The sequence below is a fragment of the Cricetulus griseus genome, chromosome 7 (genome assembly GCF_003668045.3).
Source record: "Cricetulus griseus strain 17A/GY chromosome 7, alternate assembly CriGri-PICRH-1.0, whole genome shotgun sequence".
Classification (NCBI taxonomy): domain Eukaryota; kingdom Metazoa; phylum Chordata; class Mammalia; order Rodentia; family Cricetidae; genus Cricetulus; species Cricetulus griseus.
The window spans coordinates 100,436,443-100,456,769 of record NC_048600.1 but is presented as its reverse complement, the minus strand read 5'-3'; the positions used below and the strand labels follow the sequence as shown (position 1 = coordinate 100,456,769).

The window sequence follows — 20,327 nt, the reverse complement described above, 5'->3', positions numbered from 1 at the left end:
AGCATTAGGAAGGTTGAGAACCAGTGAAAGGTATGGACCCAGATAACACATTCCTTATTTACCAGCAAGAATTATTTCAAGAATTATTTCACAGTCACAACAATCTTAAAACTTCTAATTTCTTTTTCATTTAGGCCATAGCATAACTTTATAAGGAAGATATATTCGAAGGGCCTTGCTTTGTAGGGATGATGAACATTTTGATTAATAATTATTTATGTTTGAAAAAAATCCTTAAAAAATTGATAATTACAATGAACATCTCTTTCTAAAGTAACAGCATAATTATTCTAAGTGAATCACTAGTATAACAATTACTAGAATTAAGACTTTACTAATTATCAAAAAAGGATCTCTCTCAAAGGTAAAGATGTGTGGCCCTGGGCTAGGTCCATTCCACCCCCACCATTAGCTTTTGGCCTGCTCCCCAGATGCCTGTTACCTGAATAACAACCAATAAACTTTAGGAGCCTACTTTTGTTTGGCTTCAGAATAAACTTACGGAAGAACTTTTATTTGTCAGTTTCTTTCTGACTCTTCAAACTGTTCAAATATTGTCTAGTAACAAAGAGTTCCTCGTGGAGCAGCTGTTAGTATTCCTCTTAGCTTAGCTGTGGGATGATGCGCCATCACAGAATCTCCAGGTAAAGGTGTTCTGACCTCATGGTGCAAAAAAACATGTCCTGACACATAGGCTATTAACTAGTTTTTCAGTGTGGAAAGTCATCAAGAATGATCTTTGTTTGGAGAAATCTTTTCTCCAGGTGAGAAACCAGAGTTTAAGATGAAAAGACCCCCACCTTCACAGTGGGGAAAGTGGAGGCAGGACACTGCAGGCACATGAGGAGACACCACTCCCTATAGTAAGCAGGCCTCACCTGCTAATGTGTCAGCCAGAGAAAAAGTTTTCACAAACAGAGCAGTGGATGGATAAACAGCCCAAACTGCAGAGTGGCTGACACTCCTCAAGCAGATTTTGTTTTTGTAAACTTCAGTAAATACTGATCAAAAAGCAAAACACGTCATAGTACCTCTCACAGAAGTTTATCTGCTTTTTTACAGTTTAGCATATACTTATACATGACACCAGTGTCCTGAACTTAGGCCAAACTCACAAGTTTAGGGCACAGTCTTCTACAAGATGAACCTGCTTCAAAGACCACCTTCAAGTTCAGGTCCCCAGACCACCCTTACACTTGACCAGCTGGCTCCAAGTTTGGGGGTTTCCACCATTAAGGGGAGGTTTGGTAACTCACTAGAACACTGCACAGAACTCGGGAAGGCACTGTGATCACGGTTTCATTCTGAAGAAAGCATGCAATTATGAACCAGTGAAGGTAAACACATTGGGGAGGTGTTCTCAGGGTCCAAATGTGATGTTTCTTGCACCAGCAGGTGACCTTCCTGGCATGGTGCTGTAAAGCTGGCATACTCCCTCAGGCTTCTACATCAGCTGCCTGGGTTTAAATGATCTAGAACGTTATCAACAAATCACACGGTGGGCTTTCTTAAACTACCAGCTTCCAACCATAAATGACTCCTGTCACCTAGGAGAGTACAAGGATTCAGAGACTACTTCCCAGAACATGGGTCAGAACAGCCAAGTCTATATTCTCACATATCAGGCAATCCTATTCACAGGCATAAAATTCCCTTCAGAATGAAGACATAAATGTCTGATCAGAAGCATGCTAGACTGGAAATGAGCCAAATTCTTTAAGTAGGTAAATGAATTACAGTGGAACAACTAGTGGAATGCTACTTAGCAAACCAAAGCACTGCGTCACACAGATGGATAAACGTAATTGTGTTTTACATATTATGTGACTATACACTGTGTGAGTCTATTTATAGAACACCATGAAAAAGGGAAAACTAAAAGGACAAAGAACAGTGGTAGCCAGAATGCTGGGTCACCACAGGGAATTATCAGGAAGATTGCAGACAGCCATGATTAACTATAGTAACACTGAATCACAGACTCACAATGCAGAGGGTAGGAAAAGAAAGGCGCTAAGGTAATCTTGAAGTTGAGAACCTTTTCTCTTTTGGTTTTTCAAGACAGGGTTTCTCTGGGTAGCTTTGGAGCCTATCCTGGCACTCACTCTGGAGACCAGGCTGGCCTTGAACTCACAGAGATCCATCCGCCTGCCTCTGCCTCCCGAGTGCTGGGATTAAAGGCGTGATATTGAAAGTTCAAAGACTGTAAGAACTGTACACTAGCTGGGTCCCAGGGCATGCACCTAGCTACTTAGGATGACAAAGAAGGATCCCTGGAGCACAGGAGTTTGGGACAGCCTGGGCATGGGCAGTATGTAAAACCCCATTTCAAAAAACCACATAATTGATATTCAAGATGGTTTTTTTTCCTCAAAAGGATAAAGGTTAGATATATCATAAATAAAAGCTTACTTAATGTTAAAATGAGAAAAGCAAAAAAGCATGGGCCAGGCATGGAGATGCATGCTTTTCATCCCAACACTCAGGAGGCAGAGGCAGAGGCAGAGGCAGGCAGATCTGAGTCCAAGCCAGCCTGGTCTACAGAGCGAGTTCCAGGACAGCCAGAGCTACACAGAGACACTCTGTTTTAAAAGAATAAAAAATTAGTTTGTTCAAGTTAAAAACTAATATACTGTAGTCAATGATCCAGCCTTCACATGGGTGGCTATTATAAATAAGAGTGAAGCTTATGATGAGCCTGTGGAATTGGACTGATAAAGATATTGACCAACATTTTTTTTTATAGAAAAAAAAACAAAAAAACCAACCCCAACCCCAAAAACCATTTTAGCTGGGCAAGGAGGCAAGGCCCATAATCCTAGTATTCAGGAGCCTGAGGCAGAAGGATTGCCAATTTCCAAGACAGCCTGGAGTACATAAGTACGGTCTAAAAAAGTTTATATGCATACTTACCCATTGGCTGAGAGGAGTTATATACTACAGTAACAGTAAGCACACACCGTCCTTCATATTGTTTGTAACATGATACTCACTACAAGTTCCTCAAAAAATGGAGTCATAGGGGAATATGGTGGCTCACACCTTTAATTCCATTAATTGGGAGGTAGAAGCAGATGATCTCTAGATTCAAGGCCAACCTGGTTTACATAGTAGATTCCAGGCCAGGTAGGGAGGGATACACAGTCTTATTATGGAGGGGAAAATACAAAGTGAGCTTTTAGCATCCTTTGATTAAAACTTAAGAATGTAATCATGGGACATATGAGAGCCAGGCATGGGGACAAACACTTTTAATCCCAATATTTGGGAGACAGAATAGGTAGCCCTCTATGAATTTTAGATTAGCCTAGTCTACATAGAGAGTTCCAAACGAGACAAAGTGAAACAATGAGTCTTTGATCTCAAAAATCAAACAAATTACAAAGAATAAGATGAATGTAGCTCAAGGACGTATTTCAGTTGGCAGCACATACAGAGCCCTGGGTGCAAACCCCAGCACAGGTTAGGCATGGTGCTACATGCCTATAATCCCAGTATTCCTGAGGTGAAGATTGGAGGACCAAAAGGACCAGAAAGTCCCTGTCATCCATGCCAAGCCTAGACACGAAAACCCATCTTCACAAAAAAAAAAAAAAAAAAAAAAAAAAAAAAAAAACAAGATTCATTGCATAATCATTGCTGTGGTATGCTTACATATGGCACTAACAAAAGGAAAAGCTGGTCCATGGCTAGATGGAAATTCTCACAATTTTCCTAATTCTTAGAAATCTAAAATTATCTCAAAATAAAAGAACAACAAAAAAAAATAGGACAATCTTTTGGTTTTTTATTTGTGTTAGGTTAACCAAAATAAACTGAAAAAAACGCATTGTGTCCAAACAGACCAACACACCATCTCCCTGAATTTCCCGTGTGGGGACAATGCACAACTTGTCTGTCTTAAAGATTACTGAAGGACTCAGTGAACCAAGTTGTCAAAGTTGTTTAGAAACAACATGCTCACATACAGGCCTTTAGTCCTAGCACTTGGGATGCAGAGGCAGAGGCAGCCTGGTCTACATAGTGAGTTATAGGCCAGCAAGGGCTACATAGTAAAACCCTGTCAAAAAAAAAAAAAAAAAAAAAAAAAAAAAAAAAAAAAAAAAAAAAAGTTGAAGCTAGTGAGATGGCCAGCACCTGTACCCGCACCAACTTCAGGCAGCTCCCAAGTGCCTGAAACTCCAGTTGCAAAGGTCCTAAAGCCCCCTCTGGTGGCCTTAGACACCCAAATGAAAATACACATAAATGAAAATTTAAGAAACCTTACAATTAAAAGCAAGTATTTAAGGGAGGTTTCAAGTAAAGTGAAGGTGGATGGCTCCTGAGGAATGACGCCTGAGGTTATCACATATGTGCGCCTACATACACATGGGCACACATGCACACAAAACAAACACACCTGGGGCAGGAGAGATGGCTCAGAGGTTAAGAGCACTGACTGCTCATCTAGAGGTCCTGAGTTCAATCCCCAGCAACCACATGATGGCTCACAACCATTTGTAATGAGAGCTGGTGCCCTCTTCTGGCCTGCAGGGGTACATGCAGACAGAACACTGTATACATAATAAATAAATAAATATTTAAAAAAAAATGCCGGCCATTGGTGGCGCACGCCTTTAATCCCAGCACTCGGGAGGCAGAGGCAGGCAGATCTCTGTGAGCTTGAGGCCAGCCTGGTCTCCAGAGAGAGTGCCAGGATAGGCTCCAAAGCTACACAGAGAAACCCTGTCTCGAAAACCGCCCACCCCCCAAAAAAACCCCCCAAAAAACCCAAACACACCTTATAGTGAAAAAAGTACAACAGAAAAACTAATAAAAATTATATCCAACAAAAAAGAGAAACTTTTTTAAGAGAGGCAGGAAAGATTGATTATGAGGGAACTAGAGGTGCAACGGATTCCACTCCGATGTTGCTACTCCCTTTCTCCCTGCCAGCCTTTGAGCACAGCCAGGGTGGGCATAGAGCACCTTGCTCCCGGGATCATCAGAACATTGGGCATGCCTGACACCACAGTTCAAGGGTAATGCACTTGCCCAGATGCCAATGCTTTGGGCTCCTTTCCCAGCACTATCAAAACACCAAGAGCAAAACACCACCAATGTCAACACTTTGGAATATAGGATTGCTAGGTATTGGGGTATGAAATCATTCTTCCCTCTGGGCAGTGGTGGCACATGCTTTTAATCCTAGCACTCCGGAAGCAGAGGCAGGCGATTATGAGTTCAAGGCCAGCTTAGTCTACAGAGTGAGTTTTAGGACAGCCAGAGTTACACAAAGAAAACCTGTCTCAAACAAAACAAAACAAAATATTCTTTCCATAGATTCTATGTCTGTCATTTATGAAGAGATCTTTTGGTTTTTAAAAGGAAGTCTAGAATAGAAGCCCAACTCTTAACAAAATGCCATTGTCTATTCTGCTAAATAGCCACTGCAATTAAAAAAAAAAAGGCCTTGGTCCCACTTTCAATAAATTGCAGAGGCACATTTTCTCAAGTTAATTTTATTAACAAAAAGTGCAAGCTGTTTTCAAAAAAAAAAAAAAAAAAAGTGAACCATGAGTCACAACATTCAGCAAGCCATCAGCCATGGGAAGTGGATGAGAATCACTAAACAAGCAGCTGAGAGCTCGTGTACATACACCCATGCTTCTTCAACAACGTCTTGGCCACTTTTCCTTTAACTTGCACAAACATATAATAGCTCAAACACAAACTTGGAGCACAATGGCCAGGTTTGGCAATCATTTGGGGTTTAGGCTAATTGGGAGTATGAGAGAAAGTCTTGCACACAGTTTCATGTCGATGTAAGATTACACTACGTATACATCTTTAAATGTACCCACTGAAATCAATGTCCATTGATTTCATTGTAGTTTCATTACAGTAGCATTTCAGGAAGCAGAAAAGATGAAAAAACTTACATGTGTTCACAGAACCAATCCACAACAAATTATTTTAAATGACACCTGTAAAGGTCACACAACTGAATGGTGTGTCTTTAGCCAGTATGCCAGCACTTGGACAAGTGAGAAAAATAAATAAAATTTAGGCTATCGTCGTATTTCACAGAGAAGAGTCAGTTTAGTGTTGCTATAGTTACTCAGGGAAGTATACACTGAGCAGAATCTGTTCATAAGCTATTTTTTTGTTCACTATTACACAGGCCCCAATGAAACTACAAACTAATAAAAACTTAGAATATGGCCATCTAAACCCTATGTTGAGCCAAAGACAGGAGAGCAACGATGCTAAACAAGTCACAGAGTCGCACACTGCCTCTGCGTGCTTTCTGCCACTTAGCTGGCTCTCCATACTGCAGACAAGCTGCCTTTGTTAATGTGCTAATTTGCTAAATTAATTGAGCACTACACTGTTAGTTCATTACATCAGAAGGAACTTTCCCCCTGCTAAATCTTTTCCCATGTACTATTATTGTTTTTGTACTAGAATTGTGTTCCTTCTAACAGTTTCAAAGGTACTATTTCAGGTAGAGATAATGAACAAATGAGACTAAATCTGATTATCTGACTGCTGATAATTTTGAGCACCAACTTCCAAAATATTTCAGGGCCCAGGTAGCTTGTAACTTGGTTCTCCTGTCTGGCAATTACCTTCCACTGCCTTCATCAGTACTGAAGTGGAGATTTTCAGCGTCGATTTGTTCACCATCAGGAAAACTGGAATGTGAATCTAAGAAAAAAATTGAAAGGAAAAAAAAGGCGCAAATGTCAGAAGGCATGTTTTCTTTGCCCAGGCTTTACATGATCTTACCAAATGTTTTGCTGACTGATAAAGATGTGATAGATGGGGAATAAGTCTTTTTTCAGAGAATTTGTGACTTAAGTTGAATCTAAGTAAGGAGAAAAAAACAAAACATGACAGACACGCACAATTAGAAGAGGAAAACCACAGCTACACCTCATCCTTCTGGGACACCGCCCAAGAAACAAAGATGGTGGCACTCTCCAGCCCCAGAGTCCATGGACATAAGATGTTCCGCACACAATAAAACTGCCTGTGCAATCATCACTGCAAAAATCCTACCAACACTCGAAGTGAGTTGCCTCAAACCTGGACAGTTCTGAAGATGCCATAGTATGTATGGTATGTGTGTCACTGTATGAGAAGGGAACTACAGCCGGGCAGTGGTGGTGCACGCCTTTAATGCCAGCACTCGGCAGAGAGAGAGAGAGAGAGAGAGAGAGAGAGAGAGAGAGAGAGAGAGAGAGAGAGAGAGAGAGAGAGAGAAGGAAACTACAACTAGGAATAGCTAAATCCCAGCATAAGTCTGATACCTCATTTCAGTCTGTGCAGTAGAAATCACCCCATCAAAGCACAGAAAATTAAGTTATCCTAAAAGAGAAAGGGCCAGGGAGATGGCTCAGTGGGTACAAAATCTTGCTGTTTGCCTGACAATCTCAGTTAAATCCTTAGAAATGGGATTTGGTGGGACACAACTGTAATCCCAGCATCCCTATGGCAAGATCTGGGCAGAGACAATAGAGTCACCTAGAATCTCGAAGTCACCTAGTCTAGAGTACAGAGTGCAACGGCAGAAACAAGAAAGAATGCCACAAAATGAAGTGGAAATAGAGAAATGAGTCCTCAAAAGTTGTCTTCTGATTTCTATATACTCACTGACATGCACAACCCTGTACACAGATAGACACACACACACACACACACACACACACACACACACACACACACACACACACACACACACACACACACACACACACACACACACACACACACACACACACAGACACACACCCCTTTTTAAAAAGGGGCTTCTCTGTATAGCCCTGGTTGTCCTGGAACTCACTTTGCAGAGATCCACCTGCCTCTGCCTCCCGGGAGCTGGCATTAAAGGCATGTACTACCACCGTCCAGCCCACAAATAATTTTTTTTAAAGAGAAAATTATTAACTGACTTCTCTTGTTCAGTTTTTCACTAAGAATTCTTTTCTGGAGGGATTAGGAAGGAATAAAAAAAAACTGATTCCAGGATTTGCATGCATACGTAAGAAATAAAAGGGTTTTTAATGTTATAGTAGCAAGAAAACAGAAAAGGTTCTGAAGGGGAAAAAATATAAAACAAAAACTCAAAACTCCAGACACATGAAACTTCTGCCAAGGATGGGAATTACTTCCTATCACAGGGTGCAGATTGAATAGTGAGGTATTAATATCGCCTGCCCACTGTCCCTGCTGGCAACTCTCTCCTCTGAAGTATCCTTGGCCACAAGCTATACAACACCAGGCTGCAGGCTTTTCCACAAAGGAAGCGGCACTCAGGCAGCTAACTGGCCAAACATAACCTGACAGCTTTCTCGGTACTTACCATATCATTTACCACAGAATGTTCTCTCACAAATGACAGTAATGTTTTTAAAAGAAGCAAAAGCAGCAGAGCAGAGTGAGCAGAGGCAGCAGCAGAGGCAGAAAGAGCAGCAGCAGCAGCAGCGATGCTTTTATGAACCTGTGTAAAATGACAACATGGTGCACCTTCATCTGGGGGCTGAGCCAGGAACGGATCGTTGAACGAGCCCATGCTGGTGTGCTCCTCCTGCTCCTCGTTCTCGGTGTCACACTCAATGTCACTGTCGCTACTCATTCCTGGTAGGCAGGAAGGGGAGAAAAGGGGAGAAAGGTCTGATAAGAATCCACTGTTTGGTGAAAGGAAAGGGAAAACTCGTATGTACTGAGCTGAGCCCCCTATTGAATTTTACACTGACGCGTTCCAAAAAACCAAACACAAGAAAACAGCAGCCACACAAACTTCAATCTCTGCAGCTTTTTACAATCATCACTTTTACTTTTTTCTTCAGTTACAACTGAGTACCCTAATCCATGAAAGTTTTGTGAAGCTAGTATTCATTTCAGTATAGTGAGAAAAAAAAAATTTCCCCACTAAAAACTTTTCCTTAGCAAATTGCAAAAACAAAACAACAATCCCTCTCCCCCAACAGGCACTCTTTCAATCTTGTTTATTATAAGGACTAATAGTCTCCGGCCTGAAAAAAAAAATCACAAGTACAAGGATACATAATAGAAATACATAGAAAATTCCAAGAATTCTGGCAGTATATGGTTTCAAATCTATTTGTGTCTCTCATATTTGTGTGTAAAATCAATTTTGACTTTAGACGCTCAATTATATACTTTTTCATTAACACATAGTGTTGCTTTAATATCTGTTTAGAGTATGTAATGATCAGAACAGTTGGCATACCTACCATCTGAGCTGTATATCATTTATCCATGTTGGGAACTTTCAAGTTCTTTCTTCTAGCTAATATAAAATATTATACTAATCATAGTTGACCACAGTTATCCTACTGAACTTTGGAACACTAAGTTATTCCTGCTGCTCACCTGTTTCTTTATGCCCATTAACTATCTATCCTCACTTCATTCTCCATAGCCACCCAACCCTTTTTCAGGTCCTGGTAGTCACTATTTTATTTTTCATTTCAAGATCAACTTTTTAACTTCTATATGATAAAGTGAGAACATGAGGGGGATTTTTGTGCCCACTTTAATGAAACAATATTTAATAAAATAATACTTTCCAATTCTGCAAATGATGTGATTTCACTTATTTTTAAAGCTGAATAGTGTTCCCTTACATATAGTTTCCCTGTCATATATGGAATACATTTTCTGTCCCACTGGGCAGCGATGGTGCACACCTTTAATCTCAGCAATTAGGTGGTAGAGGCAGACGGGTCTCTGAGCTTGAGGCCAGCCTGGTCTAAGAAGTGAGTTCCAGGACAGCCAAAGCTACACAGAGAAACCCTGTCTTGGAAAACAACAAAACCAAATAAACAAATTTTCTGTCCCTTCTGTAGTATACCTTGCTCTCTGCATTTTGACCAGTCATGCTTTCTACAATGTCCAATGTATCACTGTCTGCTGCAGGAAGAAGCTTCTTTGATGAAGTAAAGGGTAGGTAAGAGCTACAGTTCTCTTTGGGTACAAGGATAAGTACTTAGAATGCAGTTACAATTGTACTAGTTTGGCGAAGTGGCCGTAGGGTCCATGGCCTTAGCAGCCACAGGTGCTGACTAGCTTTAGTCTCAGGCATGAGTTCCTCTAGTAAGAGAGCCAATTAAACAGCTGTCGGTTTCCCCAGGATATCAAGTCCCACTACTGCACCTGTCAGGATAGCTTGCCATCTGCTCACTGTTGTGGTCTGTAGGTGTTACAGATCAGGAGGACTGTCCATTGTTTTTCTCCCCTGGTGCTATAAGAGCTAGTCTTCAGGGAGAAGGTTTCCAGGTCAGTTCCAGCAGCATTCCTCCAAGACTTCTTGCCTACGTGTGCAGTTTGCACAAGTAGTTGTGCAGTTTTTGTGTGTGTGTGTGCATGCGTGTGTACATGCATGCGCGCACGTCACATATGCACGTGAGTGTATATGTGAGAGAACATGTGTGCATGTGGACTCTGAAACTCAAACTTAGGTTATCAGGCTTGGCAGCAAACGCTCTTAGCCACTGGGTCACCTCACCAGCCCCCAAAATTAAAATTGCTTGAAAGAACACACACAAACACACACACACACACACACACACACACACACACACACACACACACACAGAGTCTGCCCATTGGTACAAGAAAAGAGTAATGAGCGCCTATACATGATGAAAGGAGAGAACCAACTCTCTCAAGTGGACTCCTAGGTTGACTCTGATTTCCAAAAGAGAGCCATTGGCACATCACACATAATACACAGAACCATCCATAATTTTAAAAATTAAAAAAGAAACAGCAAGGAATTTTGTGTTTATGGCAGGCTTGTTAAGAGAACAAAAATGTTAAACTAAGGTCTAACTATTGTGTTTCAGTCAGCAGCATCTCCAGAGGATCACACACACCAAGCATGCACTCTAGCATTTACTCATGTATAGCCTTTAGGTTTGGGATTTAAACCAGAGGTTCAAATCTCATGCATTTACCATGAGACCTGTTCAGGAGCTACTGCTATATGGATAAAGCAAATGTAGACATCCTCTCTGGAGGACAGGGTCTCACTTAACAGCAATAACTCTGGATATAATCCATGGCACAGGGGCTGGAGAGATGGCTCAGAGGTTAAGAGTACCCACTGCTCTTCCAGAGGTCCTAAGTTCAATTCCCAGCAACCACATGGTGGCTCACAACCAACCATCTGTTATGAGATCTGGTGCCCTCTTCTGGTGTGCAGATATACATGGAAGCAGAATGCTGTATACATAATAAATAAAATCTTAAAAAAAAAAAAAATCCATGGCACAGCTACTTAAGGGCTTTGAAAACCAAACAGGAATAGGAATACTGCTGCAGTCAAACACTGAGGTGCCACCAAACTGGCCAACTCAGGTTTCATGAGATCATATAAAAATGTCCAGGATGAACCCCGGACCACTGGATCAGCCAAAAATGTCCATGATGGAATCCAGAACACAGAAAGAGCATCGATAATGAATGCCAAGGTGACAGACACTGGAATTCTCTGACAAGAACTTTTAAATTTGTTACAAATACTCAATGTCAAAGAATTCTGAGGAAGTTTCCAGGACAGATCACAAGAATAACTGGGAAATAGGAGTCTCAAAAAAGGTGTGGTTTACTATGAACCACAGAGCTGGGCAGGGTCAGCACACACTGAGAAACCCTATCTTGAAAAACCAAAACCAAACCAAACCAAACCAAACACACCCCCAAACCAATGCAAACAATGTACCTGAAGCAAGAGAATTTAAAATTGTAAAAATCTTCCAAAGAAAACTGTAGTGGCTGGAGAGATGGCTCAGTAGTTAAGAGCACTGACTGCTCTTCCAGATGACCCTGGTTCTATTCCCAGCACCCACATGGCAGGTAACTGTCTGTAATTCCAGTTCCAGGGAACCTGACACCCATGACATAACACCTTTGCACATAAAATTAAATTAAATTAAATTAAAAAGAAAACTGTTTTCAAGTATCCAGGTTTTGCCATCAGTTCTGAAAAGCCTCCACTTCTTTCTTTTTCTGTGGTTTTTTTGAGACAAGGTTTCTCTATGTAACAGCTATCTGTCCTGGAACTCGATTTGTAGACCAGGCTGGCCTCGAACTCACAGAGATCTGCCTGTCTCTGCCTCCCAAATAAAGACGTGTGCCAACACCATCCAGCTTCTTTACTTAACATAAACAACACATACACACAAAACATTCTTGCTCTGAAGAGAGGAATATACAAGTAGTCCCTTTTTTGGTTTGATTTTGAGAGAGTCACAGTCTCATTCCATAGTCCGGTTTGGCCTAAGACTAACAACAGCTCAGTCTGACCTCAAACTGAGGCAATCCCCCTGTTTCAGCCCCAAAGCCCAGTTGAAACACTATTTTACACAACACCCCCGGCTCCATCTGTGAAGCACCACTCCCACCTTGTGGCCGCTCATGGAACTGTTCCTGAAAAGAGACCTGTGCTGCTTTAGCAGAGATCAGTCTGCAGTCTACAGAATTCTACAGCTTATCAACAGGGGTGTGGCATATGGGGGAGAAGAGGAGTGGTTGAGCTAGGCTACCATTATCAAATCATTAAGCAGAAGGCCAATATAAGGTTGTCCCGGTTAAAAGGAATGGGTTCTACTGATACTGGAGAGCAAGTAAGAGACCACTCGGGAGCCAGGCACGGCAACACATACCTATAACCCTAGCATTGGGAGGACTCTGAGTTCCAGTCCGGTAATGAGATTGTCTTAAAAACCCAAACCTAAAAGCAACAAAAATAAAACAAAACTCCCATGATTTTAATCATCCCAAACTCCCAGCTAGTAACAAAGCAGAGAAATGAGGCCTCAAAGTTTCTTCAGAGGGCCTCCTTCTCAAGGAGAAAGAGGAAGCACAGTGACGTGACAGAACAGCTCCTCCATCTGACACTGACTTTGTGCCCCACTCACCCTCCTTTAAAATTCTGGGGTTTGTTTTCTTGAGTTTTGTTTTTAAAAACCATTTAGGATTTAAGAAAAACCTATACAACTAAGGTTTACTGTGTGAAAATTAGGTTTCCTGAGTACTGGCTTTTGTTGGCAGTGGAAAAATAACCACAATATTAGCCAAGTCCTGGCGTACCGTGTGTCTACTGTGCTCCCCTCCAGCATCCTCAGCATCACCTATTCCTCACAGCAATCTTTCCTGCTGAGTTCTAGGTGCTTTATATTCCAGCACTTTTTATACAATGGCAAAGCCTATGACTGGAGAACACTGACCACCTCCTTCTAATTCTCACCTGAATGATCAAATGCTCTTAAAACCTCAGAGCATGCAGTGCAGATCCTAAATGTGACTAAGCAAATGCTCTAGCCTAGGATAAGCTGTCAATTCCTTTTTACAAAGTTGTTTTTTAAAAGTAATGAGGCAAGCCCAGGCTAGCTTGCAAATCACTATGTAGCCCAAGCTATAAGAATCAAATTTATGATCTTTCTGATTCCCAATCTGTTAATTTTACTTTATTGTTCTTATTTACTATTGTGATCATGTATATATGTTAGAGGGAAACTTTTAGGAGTTAGTTCTTTTTTTTTTTTTTTTTTTTTTTTTGAGACAGGGTTTCTCTGTGGCTTTGGAGGCGGACCTGGAACTAGCTCTTGTAGACCAGGATGGTCTCGAACTCACAGAGATCTGCCTGCCTCTGCCTCCCAAGTGCTGGGATTAAAGGCGTGTGCCACCAACGCCTGGCAGGAGTTAGTTCTTTAAACCTTAGGTTTTAATTTTTTTTTAAAAGCACACGCGTGTGTGTGTGTGTGTGTGTGTGTGTGTGTGTGTGTGCGCGCGCGCGCGCGCGCGCGCGCGCGAGAGTCTCATCCACGAGTATTTATGCAAAGTACACACAAACCAGTGGACATGCAGAGGTCAGAGGACAAGGTACAGGTATTTGGTTCTCTCCTCCAGTATGAGTCCTGGGGGTTTGCCAGTGTTTAACTACTGAGCCAACTTGCTAGCCACCTCCTTGTTTTTGAGGCAGGATCTCTCTTTTTTCTGTTCCACTGCACATTCTAGGAGGGCCAGCCTATGAACTATGGGTGCACATTACCACACCTGCTTCTTTATAAGGGTTCTGTGGACTGAACTCAGGTTGTCAGACTTTCATTTGGCAAGGACTTTTACCCACAGAGCCATCTCTCCAGACCTCAATTTATTTTAAATACCAGTTGGCATGGATGACATGGAGACTACTGCTGCTTCCCAAAGGTCCAGCATTTCAACGTTGGAAATTGCACCTTTTTAGTTTCAGTTTTAATAATTCTCACTATGTGTTTTGGGAATTTCCCTATGCATTTTTCTTTGGGAAATTTTGTGTGAGCTTTTGTGTAAGATGAGAAAACATATGATGGCAGTCTCTTTAAACAAAATAATTTTATGGAAAAAAAATCCCCACCTTCGTGGAACTATATAGCACGAATTCTGCCTACTCCCCAAACAGGATTCCCTAGCGTAGTCTCCCTGGTTATACCAGGAATAGGGAAGTTAAGATTTACTAACAGGGCATACCTAGTCCCAGGGATGAAAAAAAACACAATTGAGAGAAACAATGGGCCCAGATCCAGAACCTGAGGCCATTTAAGGCAAGAGTTCAGTTAATAAATATAGAATAGTGCCCATAATTATTGACTTATTGGATGAATGTGGCAAGAACTAATATGGCCCACGAGAAACAGATTCTGTTAAAAAAATTAAACTGGAATGATCCCCTCCGCCATATACAGGAGCATACACTGAAGGAATCAGAATGTTATAGTATAATGGAAAAAGAGTAAGATGTCAGGACCCTTTTAGGAGGGTATGAGGGGAACAGGACCATATTTATAAGACTACGCCACAAAGGAATACAATTAGAAAACAGCTTAATGCTTGTTGTGTTATGATGGGGGATATCCTTCTGTATGCTATGAATATGCTTCTCTTATTGGCTGATGAATAAATGCTGACTGGCCAGTAGCCAGGCAGGCAGGATAGGTGGGGCTACCAGAACAGAAGAGTGAGCCACCAGGGAGACACCATGTAGCTGCCGAGGGAGCAAGAGGGCCTGGCATCACTGGTAAGCCAAGACAAAGTGGAGGTACATAGTATAATAGAAATGGGTTATTAATAAGGGAAAGCTAGCCAATAAGAAGCCTGAGCCATCAGCCAAGCAGTTTATAACTAATATAAGCCTTTGTGTGTTTATTTGGGACAGAATGGCTTCTGGACCAGGCGGGACAGAAACTCTGTCACCAATGCTACATGGTACAAACACTATGTCACGTGCCTTGAAGAATGAAAATTACTCTTATGGCTTGTTTCTTAGGAGTCAATGTCTGACACCCCCTGACCCTGCAGGAGGAAGTGTAAGAGGGCACCTGGTAGGTGCCTGAACCTTAGGGAACAATAGGCATTTAGATTCTTGCCATAGTTTTTACATCAAGGAAATGCTGTAATGACAAGGATGGCCGCTTTCTTTCCAGAATCATTAAGTTTGCTTTCAATATTGCTTGTGGCTAAACTATGACGCAACTATAAAGCACATAAGGTATAATTTATTTTCAAAAAACGAGAAGCCATCCTAATTCACCCACAGATCATGTCAGTCTCCTTCCCTCTCCAATTCCATGCCTCCTCTTTGGGACCTGAACCCTGCTGGAGCTGGCCTCTGGCAACTAATGTCAAATACATTCAATTTTATAAACCTTATTATTTTTCTTTTGATACCAGATACCATGTAACCTAAATTGGCTCTGAACTTGCCATGTGGTAAATTCAAGAATGACAGAAAAGTCCTCCCCACAAGATCCCTAGCAGTAATACTTCTTTCTTAAATAATTTAAAAGATTTTATTTTAGATGTATTTGTATATGTTTGCATCTATGTACAAGCGCCCACAGAGGCCAGAAGGCGGCACTGATCCTTTGGAATGATAGGGATGCTGGAAATCAAACCCAGGTCCTCTGCAAGAGAACCACTCTTACTCTTAACCACTAAGCTATAACATTTTTTAATGTTTTAATAATAATCAATACCAGCTGCAACATTCAGGAGAGCAGGCTCTGCACCTCACCAGGGTAGCACAATAGAGCCAACCCTGAAGTTGTGAACACCAGAGAGCTCTCCCCACTTCTCATCTGTCTTATGGTGGCATGGGCCAGGGAATAATACCCTCCCTCCTGCCCATCAGCATCTGAGGCAAGTGGGAGAGCTGGCCCTGCAGTCATAAGACTAGAAAAACTATCCTTGACCCCCACCAGCTGCAATACTCAGGAAAGCAGGCCCTACACCTAATCAGGGCATCACAATAGAGTCAGCCATGTATGTGCATGTAGTGATACATTATTTATGATTTATTAAAGCTTGCCTGAGGATTCAGAAAGCAAAGTCAGCCACAAGCTACAGAAGCCAGGCACACACCTTTAATCCCAGCAGCCAGAAGCTAGGAGGTGGTGGCACATACCACCTTTAATCCTAGGACTCAGGATTAGAGGTAGACAGATCTCTGTGACTCTAAGACCATACAGATCTATACAAGAGTGAATCAGTTTAAAAGAGAATTATAGCTCACACCTTTAATCCCAGCACTAGAGGGGGTATAAAAGATAGAAGCAGGGTCTTCAGTATTCAGTATGAGGCATTCATTCTCAATCCACACTGAAGTAGAAGGCATTCATTCTCCAGTCACACTGAGGAGAGACAGCAGTTTGAGACTTGGTGAAGAACTTGTGTGTGGATCAGCCCTTTCAGCCTGAGCTAGAGATGAGATCTAGTGGCCAGCTGCTTTGCTTGTCTGATATTCAGCTTGAATTCTGAACCCCAATATCAGTCTCTGGGTCATTTATTAATTTTCATGTTACAACTGCAGGTGAGCCAGCCCCCAAAAAGTGAGTATGGAAGAGCTGTCGCCATTTCTTATCTGGTGTACCAACCCTACAGCTGCCCAGGGTTAGGACTTTGCCCCCACCCCAGTCCAGGACACCTGTTATCTGCTGGAGCACATGAAGGGACCTGACCTGCAGACCTAAAGCTGCAGGATCTCCACAGCACAGGGCAACAGCAGGGTGCCCAGGAGTCCTAATTGTAGGGCACAGGAACCAGTCAAAGATGGCGCTGAGGGGAAAGTCAGATGGGCAAGTCCTGAGTTGTTTACAAAAAAAAAAAAAAGATAATTGGTTGTCTAGATTGAACCAGATAAGTAACTGTGTGAACAGCTCCGTTCACTAGGTAAAGCATAGGGCGCCTAGGCACACCTTTAAAACCATTGACTGGCTGTGTCCGTCGTGGTGCCCCCCCCCCCTTTGCGGTTTTTTTGGTTTAAAAGATGCTTGCTGTGGGACAATAACCAAGTTCCTGCTTGACTAGACTCTCTGCTGTGTCTGATTGTCTCTGGGATTCTGGGAGGCTGGGGAATGGGCAAGCAGTGCACTTACCCTTCCTAGGACCCAGCTCAGTCTTCCTTGGTTGGGCTAAGACCCTACACTAATGAGGGCTCAGCATCAATAGTGTAGTAGAAACCCGGGGTCCCGAACCAGACCAATAACTCTTTGCAATGAACACTTGCAAGATGTACAGACAAAGGGCTTATGGTGTGATTCACTGCACCTTCTATGATGAGATGTTCACCTTTTTTATTTTATTATTTAGTTTTTTCTTCTAAATTTTGTTTTATTTGGGGTGTGCAGAGACAGAGGGCAGATGTGAAGGAATGAGAAATGAATGATATCAAGATACATGATGTACAAGACACATAGAATAAATAATTAATTACTGGAAAATAATAGAGTGAAGATAACTCTTTACTAACTCTCTCCTGAGAGAATGTACAGTGGAGGACTACCATTTAAGAACAAAGACTAGCACACTTAGTCTTTGTTAACTGGAAACCTAAAAAGGAGGTCAAGGGATGACCCACTGAAGCATTTACCTTATAAGCACAAGAATCTGTGTTCAATCCCCAAAAGTCACGTAAAACATCCAATCTAGCCAAATTGGTGAGAAGCTGTCATAAAGGAGGAAGATAGTTGTGGGAACAGAGGAAGCCCTGTTTGCCATGGGCACAGCCCAAGGACCCAAATGCCTTAGACCTATGGAACTGGCATAGCCTTTCCCCTGGGGTGAGGCTCACAGGGACAGCAAAGCCTTACTCTGGTCAGAGCGTAATTATTGACTGTGTGGGAATAAGAGAGCTTACAAATAATTGACCAGTGTGTGTAAAAACTAGCAGTTACAGCTTCCTCCTGGATGTTTGCAGCTGGAGACTGCTGGCCTACAGAGACCTCCTACTGAGACTAGTTAATTCCTCGTCCTGTACATTGATTTGCAGTTGGAGCCACTCCATCAGTGTGTGCACAGCCCACCCACCCGATCTCAGCTTTTCTTTATGTGTGTCTGTCCTTTCTTTGTTCCCCTGCCACCCCTAAGCAGGGGTGCAGGACCAAGCCATGTGGGACCAGCAGATGGGCTTCTTGAAGATGCCTGTGGAGGTTTGAATAAGAATGCCCCCATAGGCTTGTATGTTTGAGTACTTGGCTCCCAGTTAGTGGAACAGCTTGGGAACTGATTAGGAGGTGTGGCCTTCCTGGAGGAGGGTGTAATTGGGGATGAGCTTTGAGGTTTCAAAAATGTTCCCAGTGGGCTCTTTGCGTCTTGCTTGTGGGTCAAGTGTAAGCCCAATTAAACTCTGTTTTATAAGTTGTCTTGGTCATGGTGTTTTAGCACAGAAATAGAAAAGTAACAAAGACAATACCCAAAATTGTCCTCTGTACATGCACAACTTCTCACCATTCCTTTCTTTGTTTTCTTTCATTCATTTTTTGTGGGTTTTTCTTTTCTTTTCTTTCTTTTTTTTTTTTTTTTTTTTTTTTTTTTTTTTTTTTTTTTTAAAGATAGGGTCTCTACATAGCCCTGGAAGTTCTGGAACTCATTCTGTAGACCAAGCTGGCCTCAATCTCACAGAGATCCACCTGCCTTGACCTCCTAAGTGAGATGGGATTAAAGGCATGTGCCATCACACCCAAACTCTTTTATAAACAAAAAACAAAACAGTTAAGGTCTTACTATGTAGCTGTTGCTGGAATAGAACTCAATATATATAGACCTGGCCGGCCTAGACTTCAAAGAGATCTGGCGGCTGCTGCCTCCCAGTGTTGGGATTATTGATGTGTACCACAATGTCTGGCCCAAGACAGATCCTTTTATTCAGTAACTTAACCATTTTTGCAGTTCTCTGTATACAATGTCTTTGTAAGTCACAAAAAGTGGCAAATGAATCTGGTGTTCAAACATGTCTGTTACATTTCTGTGACATTTTTACTAACCAATCACTTCTTACTACTACAGCCAGAGAACTCAGTGTCTCCTGCTCGCTCCCTCTGACTGTTGTTGTTAACAATTCCTCACCTTCCTCTGGGGCAGCTGATGCTCCTTCAGGTAATGTGGGCTGTAACTCCCCAGCTTCAGAATGACTTTCCAAATCCGCCATCTGCATTCCTTCCAGGCGACCTCCTTTTGCATTAGCCCTCAAAGAGGGAAAAACAACATGATATTTTCAAATGTCTAATAACTGACACAATAATTATATTTCATTTTTTATTTGTATACAATACTAAATTTCCTATTTTTAAAAATTTCACTTAAGGCGCTGGAGAGATGACTTATTCTGAATCTTAAGTGAATTTTTTTTAAGATTTTATTTGTTTATTTATTTATTTATTATGTATACAACATTCTGCTTCCATGTATATTTGCACACCAGAAGAGGGCACCAGATCTCATAACGGATAGTTGTGAGCCACCATGTGGTTGCTGGGAATTGAACTCAGGACCTCTGGAAGAGCAGTCAGTGCTCTTAACCTCTTAACTGTCTCTCCAGCCCCTAGCTGCTATTTCTTAAAATGGTTTGTCAGTCAGTAATTATCAATTAAATAAGTATAAACACAAGTTCTTACTACTATTGAAAGACTGAGAAGCATTAGTGAGTAAGAAATCAAGGAACACTACTGGTGAAGACAGTCACAGTTGCTGAATATGCATAACAGCAGAGAAAGCACAGCATGTGTCAAAAGCTGAGAGCAGCAGGAATAAGTGAGGGCAGGGACAGAAACAATCGGGACATTTTCACTTACTGCTTTTCCCATTTTTCACTGGGAACTACTCAGCTGTTGTTGTTGTTATTACTATTATTATTATTATTGTTATTTTCCTGTTTATTACAAATGAAGCAAGGAAGAAAAGACACAAGCAGGAGAGCATCCATATGAAGCAGGCTGAGATTGTATTCCTAACTAGCTCGTTGTGGTGGTTTGAATGAGAGTGGCCCCCACCTGGCTCCT

At 41.9% G+C, this 20,327-nt stretch overlaps 1 protein-coding gene across 11 annotated transcripts in view; it reads right to left on the bottom strand.

Moving 5' to 3' along the window:
• Trim37 (tripartite motif containing 37) overlaps window positions 1-20,327 on the bottom strand; it is a 117,298-nt gene that overhangs the window by 23,965 nt on the left and 73,006 nt on the right. For 6 of the 11 annotated variants that reach the window (XM_027426337.2, XM_027426335.2, XM_027426340.2 and 3 more), the window contains 3 exons: window positions 19,396-19,514; window positions 8,512-8,622; window positions 6,612-6,690 (listed from right to left, as the gene is read on the bottom strand). In XM_027426337.2, coding sequence (XP_027282138.1) covers window positions 6,612-6,690; window positions 8,512-8,622; window positions 19,396-19,514 — 309 coding nt within the window. Of the gene's footprint in view, window positions 1-6,611; window positions 6,691-8,485; window positions 8,623-19,395; window positions 19,515-20,327 lie in introns of all 11 variants that reach the window. The other 5 variants (XM_027426331.2, XM_027426333.2, XM_027426334.2 and 2 more) reach the window with 1 other exon arrangement.